We start from the raw sequence: 16,981 nt of genomic DNA on the forward strand, positions 1-16,981 counted from the left end.
TGGCCCTGTTGTGGCTCCAGGGTGACTGAGGTTTTAGTTACCTTGACGATTGGCTGATATTAGCTCAATCACACAAACTGTAGGCTGGAGAATGGAGATTGCACCCTCAGGTGAGGAGTCTCATATGGCAGAGTTTTGGCCGAGAGGAGGTGATTGTTTGTTTAGAGCAGTGGTTCCCAATCCTGGTCCTGGAGAACCCCCAACACTGCATGTTTTTGGTGTCTCTCTTATCTGACACACACATTTGAGGTCTTGGAGTCTTCACTAATGGGCTGATGAGTTGAATCAGGTGTGTTTGAATAGGGAGACGTCTAAAATGTGGAGTGTTGGGGGTTCTTCAGGACCAGGATTGGGAACCACTGGCTTAGAGGTAACGCATTGCCCTCTCTGGTTTCCTTGTCTCCTCTGTTGCCTCTGGGTGTGGATGCTCTAGCCAGTATTGGCCAGGACCAGTCTTTATGCATTCCTGTCGACCCGTTTGCTCCCGAACGGTTCTGTTTAGAGTACTGGTGGTCAAAGTGGAACGTCTGTTGTTGGTGGTGCCATCTGGCCCACTCAGACGTGGTTTTTGGTGTTGTTGGTTGTGTTGTTCTGTCCCATTGGGACATTGTTCTCAGGAATTGGTTGGTGTGTTAGGTTGTGGGCATGATTTGGACATCCCTATCCGAATTTTTGGAAGTAATGGGTTTGGCCCCTGAGCGGAGTTGTAATGTGTTCCAGTCTCTCGGCAGAGATTACGACACAATTCTTAATTCTAAGGCTCCCTCCATGAGACGCTGTATGCCCTTAAGTGGAAGCTTCTTGCTTCCTGGTGTAAGCAATGCAATCTTGACCCAGTCCATTGCCCTGTAGGGCCTTGCAACTCTTAAGATTATGTTGCAGCCATATCTGCTGAGCATTACCCATAAGAGGTGTTTCAGCGTGATGTCATCCTCTGGTTTCCAGTTTCATGCAGGGGTCGAGATGGCTTAGACCTTTCCGCTGGCACAGATTCCTTTTTGGAACTTGTCTTTCATTTGGAAGGCCTGGCAGGCCATCCATTTGAGCTGTTCAAGTCTGTGTCAGATAACTTTCGATCCTTAAAGGGGTCATATGATGCGATTTCAAGTTTTCCTTTATCTTTGGAGTGTTCTCTTTGTTTTTGTCTTGTAGCGCCGGTGTTTTGACCGGGTCACGCATCACAGTATGGCAATATTCTATTAGTTGACCGCACAGCCCATTGTCGTGGCTCTTCCAGTTGTAGGTGTGTTTTGGTAAGAGCAAAGGGTCTGCTGTCACCAAACAGAGAATGTCACATTGATAGAGAAGGCTATATCTTCCGTGTCTCTTATGCTTGAGCAGACTCTTTCCTCGGGCTTCCAGCTCTCTTAGGCACATCAGGCGTTATGGTATAGCGTTCCCATAGCAGCACTGAAGTGAACCTATGAAAGGGAACTTTTCGGGTACGTATATAACCATTGTTCCCTGAATAGGGAAAGAGATGATGTGATGCTGGCTGTTCTGTACCTTCAATAGCACTTCCTTGGGAAATCTGATGAAATAGCACGCAGCATGCATATAAGAGCATATGTGACGTACTTGGGCGGTGCTAAGTGCTATTGGCCAATGAATTGGCGTTATAGTATAAGGGCTTCAGACATTTGTCACACCGCAGGTGTTTCCAATAGCAATGATGCCATTGCAGCATCACGTTCCCTATTTAGGGAACCAAGGTTACATATGTAACCAAGAAGTTTTGGTTGGTGGTTTTTAATGAATCGGCGAGTGTCTAACAGAATTAATCTTTTGAATCATTCTAGTCAATAGGATGGTTCAAAATCCCCACCACTAACACACAAGCATTTTAGAGTCAACATTTTATGTATACTTTCAAAGTCACATATTTTAATACCTGAACCAATGTCATGGAAAATATAAATTTGGCTATTAATGACATGAAAGTGGAATTATATATTGAGAACTCTAAAAAATATATATTTACCAGAGGTGAAAAGATGTACAGACCAGACAGGTTTACCACAGAAGATGTTTATTTTTCCAAGGAATCATGATAAATGGCAGATGGTGCATTTGTCATGCTTATAGGAATAGCTTGAGTAAACGCATACAGGGCACATGAATCAATATCTCAATGCACCCATCTAAAACCAACAACAACTGGTGATATAAAAGATGTCTGCGCCTATTCACTGATACAGATTGTCTGATATCCATATAGTGAAATATTATAAATAATTAAGTGTTTTAAGACTGGAAAAGTCATCCTTAGTGTCATATTAAAATCTAAATTACATAAAACTGTCATATATGTTCAATCCATAAGGTAGACAAAAGGTTGCATGGATCAGTGAAAATTCTCTTCAACATACAGCAAAGTTTGCAGTTTAAGGTGCTCTGACAAGGCCTTCAGAGACAAATAAGCTTTAATACTGCAAATGTTTTGATACTTCTTAACCTTGTTCAAGACGTAATAACTTATTGGTATAGCTATTTTAAAAATAGAAAATCACTCAGATATTTAGTATTCTACTCAGTGCTCTTGTTTAAGCAAATCGGCACAGGCGCACAAACTCGCACGCGCACACACACACACACACACACACACACACACACACACACACATATACACACTCACACACCTTACTAAAAATATTTAAAAAACTGGGATAGAAACAGATCACAAAAACAGCAAACAAAAAACAATAAGACAGAACATTTGCCATGTCTGCTGTGAATAAAGCAGCAGTCTTTGCCATGGAAACAGTCATACAGCATCACATGGACTGTACAAAGTGTGAAAACAACTTTTAGTGTTGCCAAATATTTTAACTTGGAGCCTGGTTTTAGATATAAGGCTCGGGTGAAGTGACTAGGGCTGTGCAAAAAATCAAATGTGATTTTCATGCGCATCTCATCAGTAAAGACGCTCTTGTAATTAGTAGTATATCTCCAGCACGTGCGTTAAGATCAGGGTTGCCAGGTTTTCACAACAAATCCTGCCCAGTTGCTTCTCAAAACTAGGCCAAAACTAGCCCAATCACGTTTCCAGGAGGTTCCCTGATAAAAATTGCATCCCGGGGTTAAAATATACGTTTTTTTGGCAGGGTTGCCTTGGTAAAATTCGCATTTTAGGGGCTAAATATCACGTTATTGGTATTGGGGTCACTTCAACCTCAGACATGAAAAACAACCGCAGACTTGGCAACACTGGTTCAGGTGGAGCGGCATTTACTACACAGAGCCGTAGTCCACCGACAAGCTACACAAAATCGCTTTCAAAATCGACAAAGAATCGCCTGTGGTTTTAAAATCGATTTTGTGTAGATTGTCAGTGATTTACGGCTCTGTGTAGTAAATGCCAACCAGTGTTGCCAAGTCTGTGGTTGTTTTTCATGTTCGTGGGTAGAAGCGACCCCAATACCAATAACGTGATATTTAGCCCCTAAAATGTGAACATTACCAAGGGAACCCTGCCAAAAACGTGTATTTTTATCGCCCGGATCGAAACGCAATTGGACTAGTTTTGAGAAGCAATTGGGGAGGTTTTGTTTTGAAAATCTGGCAATCCTGATCTGAACTGATCCGAACTGATCCTGATCCTGATCTGGAGATATATTACTAATCAAAGGAGCGCCTTTACTGAGGAGATGCGCATGAAAATCGCATTCGATTTTTTGCAAAGCCCTAGAAGTGACCCTTTTAACCGTAGTGCTTGACACATGCATTCATATCTGTGTGTTGTGTTTGACATACAAATACATCTGTTTGCTTATCTACTGAAAATCCTTCAGTGTGATGATGTTAAAGTGTTATGTGTCTGCTTGTGTAAAAGTGCAGACAAGTTGAAATCAGCAGTTTTTGCTCAGGGCAGTGTTCACAGGTCCTGTTCGTGCATCTGCTGCTGCATTTTTTGAAGCATCTCCTGCATCCTCCGCAACTGTGAGGGACAAAGTCAGCGATATTAGGCAGATTCAGCATTTAGGGTTTCAAACAGGGCCTAAAATTAACAATCGCCAAGCACCAAAGGTGAATAAAAAGCAGCGTTGGTGAGAATATGAAACCCGAGAATACAATATGGTTTATCGCAATTATCAGTTTGCAAAGCTTGCGTTGTAATTATAAAAATAAATATTCCTGAAAATGCAACAAGCCCAAACATCTTACCAAGTTTATAATGAGAATGGTTTATAAATCTGTTGTCAAAAAAGAGAAGCATTTCAACAGAGAAGTTCCCTGCAGTTTTATGACAAAATAATAGCTAACATTTGAAAGCAAAGAAAAAAATATAAATATCCGTATTGTAATTGTACTGTTGTTATATAAAATAATAATAATTAGCATTCTTATATAAATTTAATATATTATTATGAGATACTTTACAGTTAAATAGTATAATAGGGATATTTCTTTATTGATTTATTTTTAATAAATAAAATATTTAATAACATTATTAATAATACAAATAATAATAATAATAATAAATTGCAGTTAGATTTTTCGCCTATTTGTTCTGCCTGATTTTTTAATGAAATAATGCACATACATTTTCATGACTGGTAAAAAAAAAATTATGTCTCCAAAACACTAGTTTTGTGCTCGATGCCACATTTATAAAGTAACAGCTAAGAACTGAAATGACTAGATTAAGCAGGACAGCTGACTGACCTCTTCATCCTTCATCTTTATCAACTTTTCTGTCTCTGCGTCCGGGGTGGACAGTGGTAGTATTGGGATGGGGCTCTCCACGCGATTATCCTGGGTCAGTTTGCTGGTGCAAACAGAACATCTCATAAGCGATAAAGTCAATGGCACAGTCCCTTTTTCTATGATATTTAGTAGGAAAGCATTGTGACTTACCTTGTCATCTGCTGTATGCACTGTGCCCTGTAGTTTTCATAGTGCACGTCACACGTGATGTCTTTCAGGTCGTGCATGTGTGAGCGAATCAACATGTTCCTCAGCTTGACAAAATCACAATGGGACTGATTCTCCACTGTGATAAAAAAAATATATATATATATATAAACACAAATCTGTTTCAAAACCTTTTAATACATTTATGGTTAGCTGGCACATGGTTGATCAAAACTTGTCAGCACAGAGTCTGTCTCATGCAAAACATAGATATTCAAGTGCAGATCCGTACTGACCTTCCACAATACCCCATGGGTAAAGTCTGCCTCTCACCCGCTGACCTTTGACCTCAACTATCGTGTTGCTCCCAATCACAGCAAATGGAGTGCTCTCCTGAAACACATAACATAGAACATTTAGATTTTTTGCTTCTAAATTTTAACGCTTTTAAAGATTACATAAATTAGTTAGCAAAGTTCTCTAGGAAGACTTAAGTTTACAGTCGTCTTTCCAAATATGGTGATTTATTCTATTGCTCGGTTGAATTATTTACTTTAAAAAAATATTTTATTTACTTAAATTATGAATATTTTTTTTTTTTTTTTTTTTTTTTTATTTTTTATTTTATTTTATTTTATTTTAGTTTGTTTAGTTATGTTATATGATTTTAAAGTGTACATTAATTAGTTAGATGGAGTTTAGTTTAAAGCTGGGGTTTTTTTTTTGATAATGATGGACTCCCTTTTCATGTATATATATATTTTAACTTTTTTATTATTTCTTTCTTTATTTATTTACTTTTAAAGTTTCTGCAGGAAAAGTTGAGCATACAGTAGTTTTTCAAATATTTATTTTTCTTTTATATATTTTTTACTTTAATTTTTTATTTTTTTTTTTAATTATTTTTTTTCGTTTTTTTTTTTTGTTTTTTTGTATTTTTTATTATTATTATAATTATTATTTGCGAAATTAAAAATGTGCCAGAGGAATAGTTACAGCATCTACCAGCAGTCAAACCTTAAACCCCTTAATGGAGGCGGTGCATTTGGTTTTGGATGAGTGACTTTGATTCTTCGTCAAACTCCCAATGGTTTTAATCTGCCGTGGACTCTATGAACCAGACATCAGCCTTGGATGGAACTTTTCATGTCTCGAGTCATTAAGTACTCCAGCATCTGTTTATGAGGCATGATCCTAACCTTTAGCTCTCGGTCCTGTTGCTTGAACTCCTCGTCCTCATCGGAATCACAGTCTGGGAACTGGTACACTTTGATTCCGAACTTCTCAATCTCCTCCCTCACCTTGAAAAGAAGGATGAAAAACATTGGTTACGTCAGAAGCCCTGACATGTGGAGTGAGGACGCTGTGTGATTCTGAGTGTGAGTGTGTGTCTGTAGAAACAGGCTGATCCACTTTACCCTGTCCTTCATCTTCCTCATCTCCGCTGGCGTCAGACAGTCAGCCTTGGAAATGAGTGGAACCACGTTCACCTTGTCCTGCAGCGCTTTCATAAACTCCACGTCCACGGGCCGCAGCCTGAGGGGGAGAAGAGAGAGTGAGTGGGCTTATCCGGGCTGAGATACTTTATTCACTTTTCTTTCAAATAAAGAGACATTTAGAGTCTAGAGGCCATATAACAATAAGATTTTTAGTTCATTCATAATAGGATGAAATGCATATTACTATTCAAATATTTGGGCTCAGTACATTTTTTTTAAAATGTTCTTAAAAGAAGTCTCTTCTGCTCACCATGGTTGCATTTATTTAATTACAAATACATTAAGAACAGTAATACTGTGAAATATTAATACAAAGCCAATTCCAAAAAAGTTGGGACACTGTACAAATTGTGAATAAAAACAAAACGCAATGATGTGGAAGTTTCAAATTTCCAAATATTTTTCGAGTTTTCTATGGGTGAAAGATTGATGCAGTATGTGGTCTGACATTGTTATGTTGGAAAATGCAAGGTCTTACCTGAAAGAGACGACGTCTGGATGGGAGCATATGTTGTTCTAGAACTTGGATATACCTTTCAGCATTGATGGTGCCTTTCCAGATGTGTAAGCTGCCCATGCCACACACACTCATGCAAACCCCATACCATCAGAGATGCAGGCTTCTGAACTGAGCGCTGATAACAACTTGGGTTGTCCTTGTCCTCTTTACTCCGTATGACATGGCGTGCCAGTTTTCCAAAAAGAGCTTCAAATTTTGATTCGTCTGACCACAGAGCAGTTTTCCACTTTGCCACAGTCCATTTTAAATGAGCCTTGGCCCAGAGAAAACGCCTGCGCTTCTGGATCATGTTTAGATATGGCTTCTTTTTTGGCCCATAGAGTTTTAGCCGGCCGGCAACGGCGAATGGCACGGTGGATTGTGTTCACCGATAATGTTTTCTGGAAGTATTCCTGAGCCCATGTTGTGATTTCCATTACAGTAGCATTCCTGGATGTGATGCAGTGCCGTCTAAGGGCCTGAAGATCACGGGCATCCAGTATGGTTTTCCGGTCTTGACCCTTACACACAGAGATTGTTCCAGATTCTCTGAATCTTTGGATGATATTATGCACTGTAGATGATGATAACTTCAAACTCTTTGCAGTTTTTCTCTGAGAAACTCCTTTCTGATATTGCTACACTATTTTTCGCCGCAGCATTGGGGGAATTGGTGATCCTCTGCCCATCTTGACTTCTGAGAGACACTGCCGCTCTGAGAGGCTCTTTTTATACCCAATCATGTTGCCAATTGACCTAATAAGTTGCAAATTGGTCCTCCAGCTGTTCTTTATATGTACATTTTACATTTCGGCCTCTTATTGCTACCTGTCCCAACTTTTTTGGAATGTGTAGCTCTCATGAAATCCAAAATGAGCCAATATTTGGCATGACATTTCAAAATGTCTCACTTTCAACATTTGATATGTTATCTATATTCTATTGTGAATAAAATATAAGTTTATGAGATTTGTAAATTATTCCATTCCTTTTTTACTCACAATTTGTACAGTGTCCCAACTTTTTTGGAATCGGGTTTGTAACATAAAATACAAGAATATAAATGTACATACATGTAAATATTTCCAAAATATATACTGTATGTGTGTGTGTATTTATATATACATAATAAATATACACAGTACACATACATATATTATGTAAACAAAAACTTTTATTTTGGATGTGATTAATCGCGATTAATCGGTTGACAGCACTAATAATTTTTATTCTTTTAAGAATTATTTTATTTTGCTAAATTTAACATGTAACATTTCATGTATTTCATTTTCATTTATGCATTTGCAGACACTTTTATCCAAAGCAACTTACATAGCATTTTATGTATATGTTTAAGGTATTTTTATATATTTATTTTAGTTTGTGCATCCACCGAGAATCAAACCCATAACCCTAAGCGCCACGCTCTACTGTTTGAGTGCTTTTATCTGAACATATTTTATTCAGATATGTACAATATATTAGCAGAGAGTCAGGGATGGATTACCCATGTCCAAACGGAGGGATGAAGTACAAGCAGCAGTGGACACGGTTATCCTGGATGTTCTTCCTGTTCAAGCCACTTTCATCCCGAAAATACTGTTCAAACTGCTGGTCAATATAGTCAGTAATGGCCTTCCAGCTGAGGATTGAGACAAAACATTCTGTTAACAGAAAACTACCAATAATGAACAAATCTGAGCTAAACTTTAAGTACTTACCTCTCTGTGTTATTGACAGCATCTCCAAAACCTGGTGTGTCTATAATAGTTAGCTTTAGCTTAACGCCCTTCTCCTCGATGTCAACCGTGTGTTTGATGATCTCCACGGTCTGACTGATGCGCTCTAAACACAAAATACATTCTTGAGGAAGGACAGATGTGTCTTTTAGATGGCATCATTTAAACTGCAGTAAGTCAAATATGGGAGCAGAAACATACCTTCAGCGTTGAGTAGTTTTCTGTCCTTGTACAGATCTGTGAGGAACAAGCTGTTGATCAGGGTGGACTTTCCAAGACCAGACTCCCCTAAAAAACAATGAGTCTGTGTAAACATGCAGAAATGCAGTTTTTGCTCATGTGGTCGAGGAAAGTTTGAGTCCCCCATCTTTATCTGTACTCTTTCCATTATACGAATCGTTAAAATTGGCAAAAAAAAAAAAAAAAAAACCATTTTATTTCGCAGGGTTATTATAGTTATATCAAACTAAAACTGAAACTAAAATTAAAACCAATAAAAACACATTTTCATTACTTGACAAAACAAATGTTAATTAAAAAAAAAAAATATAAAAAAACTTTTTATTCCGCTGTTTCAGCAACATTTCTCATTTTAATTTAGTTTAACTTGATGTGCTCAATTAAAACTAAAACTGAAATAAAAATTAATTAAAACAATTATATAATCCTACATATAAAAAAGACACTAAAAATGACAAAACACGCAACAAAATTACTTAAATTTTAAATAAAAATGCAAAATATAAAAATAAAAATAAATAAGAAAATATTAATAAACACTAATAGTTTCTCAATTGTACTAAAATAACACTGTTCCTTGCTGTTTTTGGTTATAAGCAGTGTCATTTTTATATACTATTATAGTATTTATAAATATTTTTAATCTTAGTTTTAATTTTCCATTTTCATTTTAATCTTAGTTTAAGTTGTAAATTTTGTTACATGTTTTAACTTTAGTTCATTTTTTTTTATTTAGTTCAGTTTTAGTTTTAGTAATTTTAGTACTTGAACTTCAACTTATTTTAATTCAGTTACTTGCCAAGGGAATATTTCTGAATTTCATTTCAGTTTTTTAATTTTCCATTTTCCATTTAATATTTATATTTTATTTAATCATTATTTTAATTAAATCGGATAGTCCATCCAAAAATACAAATTCTATAAATAAAATAAAATAAAAATATTAAAAGTCATAATTTACTCAGCCTCATGTTGTTCCAAACCTGTATGCCTTTCTTTCTTCTGCATGTGAAATACAAAAGAGATGTTTTGAAGAATGTTGATAACCAAAAATTTTTGGATCCCATTGACTTCCATTGTATTTTTTGTCCATACTATAGAATCAATCAATGGGAACCAAAACTGTTTGGTCACCAACATTCTTCAAAAGATCTTCTTTATTTTTGCTCCACAGAAGACAGAGAGTCATGAAAACATACAGAAAGGCATGGAACAACATGAGTAAATGACAATATTTAATAGTTGTAAAATGAGTTTCGGTTAACAATAACAACACTGGTGATAAGAACCTCACCTGCCACCATGAGTGTGAAATCGAAGCCTTTTTTGACCGACTTCCTGTGAACCTGATTCGGGAGGGTGGCGAAGCCAACATACTCTTTTTCCTAAAACAATGACATACCATGACATCATTTAATAACGCAATGCTAATACTACCACATTATTTTCCATATCAAAACAACTGTACAGTATGCAAAAACGGACATCAGCTAAGCAAATCATGTGATAGCTGCAGGATAAAGATGGATCCAAGCACCCAACCCCCAGCCTGATGTAGCCACACTCACTTCTTTACTAGGGCAATCCCAGAATTCCTGCCATATTTCATTGTGCTTAGAGAGTCTGTGCGGGAGCAGCCAGTGCCGAAGGCCTCACGGTCCATATTTACAATATTACATAATTTATCCTATTATATAAAACCTCTCTACTGTCATATAGAATCATTATGCTTGGTTTGCATCGCAGATATGCAAATTTAGCCGTTTATTGGTCCAATGCATCTTAAAGGGCAGCAGAATATGCAAATTTGTTTTGCATGCAGGATCTGTGTTTGTATGAAACAAAAATACAATAAGACTAACTAGTGTTTGTTTTTGAGAAAGCATTATATTATATTACAAAAAACAATTCTGGATCAAAAAAGTGAAGGTTACAAACTTAAAATCTGTTTTCACGCAATAGATTCTCCCACTTGGCTTCATCTCTAGGATTGTCTGGGAATCAGGGAAAGAGGTTTATCCTCACCCAGAGGCATGGATACTTGATTTTGCTTTCATGCACGACTGGCAACAGTCTCGGTCACTGGAAGCTGTGTGCATGTATTCGTGGGCGTTCACCGAGAAACAAGACAAGAAATGAACATTTCCTAGCAGACAGAGGCATAAGTGTTATTTTCATCAGTTGCCCAGGTTGACTGTCAGTTCACCCTCGGGTGGACATACAGAGAGCCAAGTGCACATTTAGACATTTTCTAAGCAAGTGCACAGAGCGGACCACATGAGCATCGGAATTTTTCAATATTTAAGAGGAATATGATATCAGAGAAATACTGCAAAACAGTGTGACACCTCATAAAAAATAAAAAAATAAAATAGGCATATAATAAATTTACTAGGATATTTATCATTTAAAAATACTATATGGGAAATGTAATCCCAAAAATGTAAAGAAAATAAATACAAACTTATATTTTGCATAAAGTAAATGAACCCTAATTTTGGAACTAGGAAGATTTTTGCATTGTGACATTTAATCAAATTTCTCCCCTAATGCTTATCACAGTAATGCATAAAGGGAAAAAAAAAGTGTCACAATGCAAACAAACATAATTCATTTTCTTTCTGCAAAACACCACTTTGATTTTGAGCTAAAATGTTTTTAAGATTCATCCATATAATTAAAATTATTATGTAATTCGTTTCAATGAATTTTAAGGAGCATGCTAAGACTAGTGGCTGATGGTATCAGCATCTTTTTCATTGTCCTCAAATGATGCAATGCATGCAGTTCTCCTGCTGCTTTACAGTGAGGTCAAACAGAGATTGTGATGAAATGTGGGACACTGAAAGCAGGCAGTGAGGATTAATTTCATGCATTTCTGAAAATGGACAGCATCTATAAATTTAATGGATAGGTTATTTGCAACACTTAAATATCAGACCGAATATACAGAATATAATATTTTGGTGTTCATTGTTACTCTCGCAACCAAACAGATGTAAGTGAGGCAGGACAAGTCATATGAGCCCCATGGCTCTATTCATAGCAACCCAGCCCACTGTCCCAGAAACATATGCAGCATCCGCGCAGATCTGAATCAACCTATGGCAAACACACAGATACGCAGCGCATTATTTACGTTGATAATTGCAGACTAAAAAGTATCTTACCTCTGCATCTTCTGCTGTGTGATGTGAGACGCCCGCAGCAGGTGAAGGATGCAGACGCCCATTTAGGCGTTCAGAAATTCACAGCGATTGATGCAAACAGACAAATTACGTTTCCGTTATTAAATCTTGCAGTTATTTCAGTCACATACCGGTAACACTTCACTTATCTTACCTGATTTCACCGCCCTGCTCTTGTACCTGGCGCTGCTTGTCATCCCGGCCGCTTTCTGAACGCCAAATCGCACATCGCACTATGGAGAAGGAGTGTTCATTAATATTCATTAGCCCAGCCTTCGCCATTGGACGGTCACCGAGGCATTGGATAGCAGCCGCACAACGGAAGCATTACTTAATTAATATTCATGAAATGAGGTTTCGCCATAGTAGGATTTATGTGTTGGCTTGAAAAACAGCTGGAAGAAAATAGATAGAAATAAAAACTTTTGTACCGACTTATAAGTGCATATTAAAAATAAATAAAATGCGATATAAATAAACGAATTAATCCCAAATTATTTTTAATATGCAATACTTTGATTAATAAGCCTAATGGATTTGGTTGTTAATTTTTTTCTTTTTCTTTAATTGACGCAATTATTACATTTAATAATAAAAAAATAAAAAAGATTGCTTATGTAAACGGTTCTCCCAGTACTGCATGCTGTAGAGATCTGACACATGGTGGCAGCATACAATCATATCCAGTTCGTGTTACTCTCATAAATGTTTGCACTATAATGGTTGGAATGGATGCATGTGAGACAGCCTTTGTGATCCATTCTAGGTCATGCATGTATAGTCATGCATTGTGATTTTCTTCACTGAGAACGACATGCAAAAGGAAGATGTCCAGAGAGCAACACAATAGCGAGACCCTGTTCTGTAAATACTGCCCAGGAAACTGTGTGACAGGTTACCAGGCCAAACTATAGAATTGTTTCTCTCCGTGTCAGAAACGGAGCGGTTTATTTATTCTAGAAACACATCAAAGGCTGTTTAAATTAGGAAGATGCTGACACTGTAACCCTGCTGGAGAAAAAAATGAAGCATGCAGGCCAGTGAATGAATTTGAATGAATTTCCTCTCATCGTTTGTTGGGGAAATAATGTTGATATCCCTCATTTGCTTTCAGAAGTTGTTTGCCAGTGCTTCTAAAACATATACCAATATTTTAATTGATGTATATTTGATAGTATCTACTATAATACATAAAACTATTTCAATTTTCTTTGTTTTTAAGTACTTCAGATTTGAGTATGGGGCCTCCAGCGAAGCAGGCTTAATCAGTGCAGGCTGTTTCTTCAACACAGAGGATTTGATCAATCTAAATGCCTTAGAAACCTTTCAGACCATTTCTATGGAGACTTGAAGACTGACATCTTATTGTATAGTCCTCAAACAAAAGAGCCTCCTTTGATCCACCTAGCATGACTTGTTGCTTCAGCACCTTTTTCTGCTAGATTCACAAAATCGGATCTAGGGGGACTTTTCTTTCATGTAAATGACTTTGGATGATTTGATGCGATCAGGGAGGGAGGTCAACACTGCACTGTAGGATCCACTGAAAGCACACAATAGTTCCCTCTGGTGCAGTTTGTAATTAATTTGGTTTATTCTTATTTTAGAGGAAATTTCAAACCCCCATGTTGCTTTTGAAAGAGAAATGATGCAATTATGTTGTTTATTTTATTTATTTTTTAAATGGAAGGTATGTGAGAGCTCCAAATGAGAGTATGTCTTTTATTAAGGGCAATCCAAAGAATAAACAGTCCAGGCAGGGGTCAAAACCAAACAAGGACACAAGGCTAGATCACGACAAGAGACGGACGAGGATAAACAAGGACTCCGTGACACATACTAAGACAGACCGGTATAAATACACAGGGACATCACAAACGCTAATGGGGAATTGACTGTGTGCAATGATTACTAACCAGTGACAGCTGAGTGTAATGAGGAGACAGGGATCGTGGGTAATGTGGTTCATTAAGTGACAGACACCGTGGGGAAGGAGGACATCTAGTGGTTACCCAGGGAACACAACCCAGACACTGTGACATAACCCCCCCCTCTACAGAGTGGCTACCAGACACTCCAAGACTTCAGAGACAGGAAGTGGAGAAGAAAAAAAAAAAAACACACACACACACACACCAACAACAAGACCAGGAGGGAGGTGGACTGGTGGAGGCAGAACAGGGGGAGGGATGGAGGGCCAGGCCCATGTAGGGGAACAGGAAGCGATGGCTCCACCGGTAGCCAAGGTGGATCAGTCAGTTTAGGGGACCGGGGTGGACCCGAACGTTCAGGTTGTGCAGACGGCCAGGGAAGAACCCGCCATTTGAGCGGCCAGGATGGAACCTGCCACTCCGGGGCCCCTGTGGAGACGTGAAGGTGCTCTGGACGGCCTGTGGAGACGTGAAGGTGCTCTGGACGGCCTGTGGAGACATGAAGTGCCTCGGCTTCGGGCACCATCTCGGGCACCGCATCAGACAGCGCCTCGGCCTTGGGCACCGCATCGGGAACGGCCTCGGCCTCCGGAACAGCATCGGGCACCGCCTCGGCCTCCGGATCGGCCTCGGCCTCCGGAACAGCATCGGGCACCACATTGGGAACGGCCTCGGCCTCCGGAACAGCATCGGGCACCGCCTCGAGAATGGCCTCCGCATCGGGCACCGCCTCGGCCTCCGGAACAGCCTCGGCCTCCGGAACAGCATCGGGCACCACACATTGGGAACGGCCTCGGCCTCCGGAACAGCATCGGGCACCGGCTCGACCTACGGAACAGCATCGGGCACCGCCTCGGCCTCCGGAACAGCATCGGGCACTGCCTCGGCATCGGGCACCGGCTCAGCCTCCGGAACTGCCTCGGCCTCCGGAACAGCATCGGGCACCACATTGGGAATGGCCTCGGCCTCCGGAACAGCGTTGGGCACCGCCTCCGCATTGGGCACCGCCTCGGCCTCCGGAACAGCCTCGGCCCTCGGGAACTGCATCGGGCACCACCTCGGCCTCCGGCACCAGCTCGGCCTCCGGAACAGCATCGGGCACCGCCTCAGCCTCCGGAAGAGCATCGGGCACCACCTCGGCATCCAGAACAGCATCGGGCACTGCCTCGGCATCGGGCACTGGCTCAGCCTCCGGAACTGCCTCGGCCTCCGCATCGGTCACCGCCTCGACCTCCGGAACAGCCTCGGCCTCCAGAACGGCATCGGGCACCGGCTCGAACTCCGGAACAGCATCGGGCACCGGCTCGGCCTCCAGAACAGCATCGGGCACCGGCTCAGCCTCCAGAACAGCCTCGGCCTCCGGAACGGCCTCGGGCACCGCCTCGACCTCCGCATCGGGCACCGCCTCGGCCTCCGGAACAGCATCGGGCACCGCCTCGGCCTCCGGAACAGCATCGGGCACCGCCTCGGCCTCCGGAACAGCCTCGGCCTCCGGAACAGCATCGGGCACCGCCTCGGGCCTCCGGAACAGCCTCGGCCTCCGGAACAGCATCGGGCACCGGCTTGGCCTCCGGAACAGCATCGGGCACCGGCTCGGCCTCCGGAACAGCATCGGGCACCGGCTCGGCCTCCGGAACAGCATCGGGCACCGGCTCGGCCTCCGGAACAGCATCGGGCACCGGCTCGGCCTCTGGAACAGCATCGGGCACCGGCTCGCCCTCCGTAACAGCATCGGGCACCGCCTCGGCCTCCGGAACAGCATCGGGCACCGCCTCGGCCTCCGGAACAGCATCGGGCACTGCCTCGGCATCGGGAACCGGCTCAGCCTCCGGAACTGCCTCGGCATCGGTCACCGCCTTGGCATCGGGCACCGGCTCGGCCTCCGGAACAGCATCGGACACCGCCTCGGGCACCCCCTCAGGAACCGCCTCGGCCTCAAGAACCGCCTCCGGGACGGCAGCGGGCTGCTCGGGAACCTCCTCCAGGATGGCAGCGGGCTGCTCGGGAACGGCCTCCGGGCCTTGAGGAATGGTCGGTGTCTGTCTCCTCCTCCGCCCTCTATGACGGCGAGTCGGCTGTACCTTGTCCAGCGACTCAGGCCTTGAGTCGGCCATCTTGTCTGGCGACACCGGTGTGAATTCACCCCTCTCGTGCTGTGGCGCTGGGCTGGCGGCCAACTTGTGCAGTGGGCCTGGGATGGCGGCCATCTTGTGCAATGGCTCTGGGCTGGCGGCCATCCTGTGCTGTGGTGCTGGGCTGGTGGCCATCTTGGGCATTGGCGCTGGGTTAGCGGCCCTCTTGTGCTGTGGTGTTGGGCATGCTGAGCTGGCGGCCATCTTGTGTAATGGTGCTGGGCTGGCGGCCATCTTGTGCTGTGGTGCTGAGCTGGTGGCCATCTTGGGCATTGGCGCTGGCTCAGCAGCCGTGACGTGAACACTCCTGGGAATCTCTAAGATCTTGTTCAACATGAAGTAATCCAAGAAGGTCTGGCTGGTGGCCGTCTGGCCTCGTGGTGTGGGGCTGGCGACCACCTTGTGCTGTGGCGCTGGGCTGGCGTCCCTCTTGCCTCTTGACGCTGGCCCTGCGGTCATCATGGGCAGTGGCGCCACCATGGCGGATCTGTGCTTCTTCTCCCCTCTCCGTCCGCCATGGTGATACAGTGGCTCTGATCCATCACACACGAGCCCCGGGTCGAAGGGGGGCCATGGTTGAGAGCGATGTTGAACCTCCTCTCGACCACTCCCTCCTCGGCGACCTCCCCTGGTCCCCCGGAAAACCACCAGGCGAGTTCCCTCAAAACTCATCCTCTCCCGCTCTGTGGCTGGGGAGGAAACATGAGCAGACATACCGCTGGATCTCAGTGTGACGGAGTCCTTCTGTCACGTCCAGGATACAAGGAAACACGGTGAGAGCTCCAAATGCGAGTATGTCTTTTATTAAGGGCAATCCAAAGAATAAACAGTCCAGGCAGGGGTCAAAACCAAACATAACCAAACATAAACAAACAAGGACACAAGGCTAGATCACGACA

The 16,981-nt window shown here is 42.0% G+C and overlaps 1 protein-coding gene across 3 annotated transcripts; it reads right to left on the reverse strand.

Moving 5' to 3' along the window:
* Positions 1 to 3,479: 3,479 nt before the first annotated feature.
* On the reverse strand, positions 3,480 to 12,252 carry sept5b (septin 5b). Of its 3 annotated transcripts, none has more exons than XM_019111512.2 (12): positions 12,174 to 12,246; positions 12,002 to 12,015; positions 10,126 to 10,216; positions 8,793 to 8,879; positions 8,574 to 8,715; positions 8,360 to 8,494; positions 6,273 to 6,390; positions 6,054 to 6,155; positions 5,151 to 5,247; positions 4,858 to 4,993; positions 4,666 to 4,768; positions 3,480 to 3,937 (listed from the first exon to the last, which is right to left on the reverse strand). In XM_019111512.2, the coding sequence occupies exons 1-12, from the start codon at positions 12,214 to 12,216 to the stop codon at positions 3,875 to 3,877; spliced, it is 1,131 nt and encodes a 376-aa protein (XP_018967057.1). In that variant the 5' UTR covers positions 12,217 to 12,246; the 3' UTR covers positions 3,480 to 3,874. The 3 variants fall into 3 exon arrangements, with proteins under 3 accessions (XP_018967057.1, XP_018967059.1, XP_018967058.1); XM_019111514.2 differs by having other exon boundaries at positions 3,485 to 3,937; positions 8,574 to 8,697; positions 12,002 to 12,012; positions 12,174 to 12,252; XM_019111513.2 differs by having other exon boundaries at positions 3,487 to 3,937; positions 8,574 to 8,697.
* Positions 12,253 to 16,981: the final 4,729 nt, after the last annotated feature.

The sequence above is a fragment of the Cyprinus carpio genome, chromosome B10 (assembly GCF_018340385.1).
Source record: "Cyprinus carpio isolate SPL01 chromosome B10, ASM1834038v1, whole genome shotgun sequence".
Classification (NCBI taxonomy): Eukaryota; Metazoa; Chordata; class Actinopteri; order Cypriniformes; family Cyprinidae; genus Cyprinus; species Cyprinus carpio.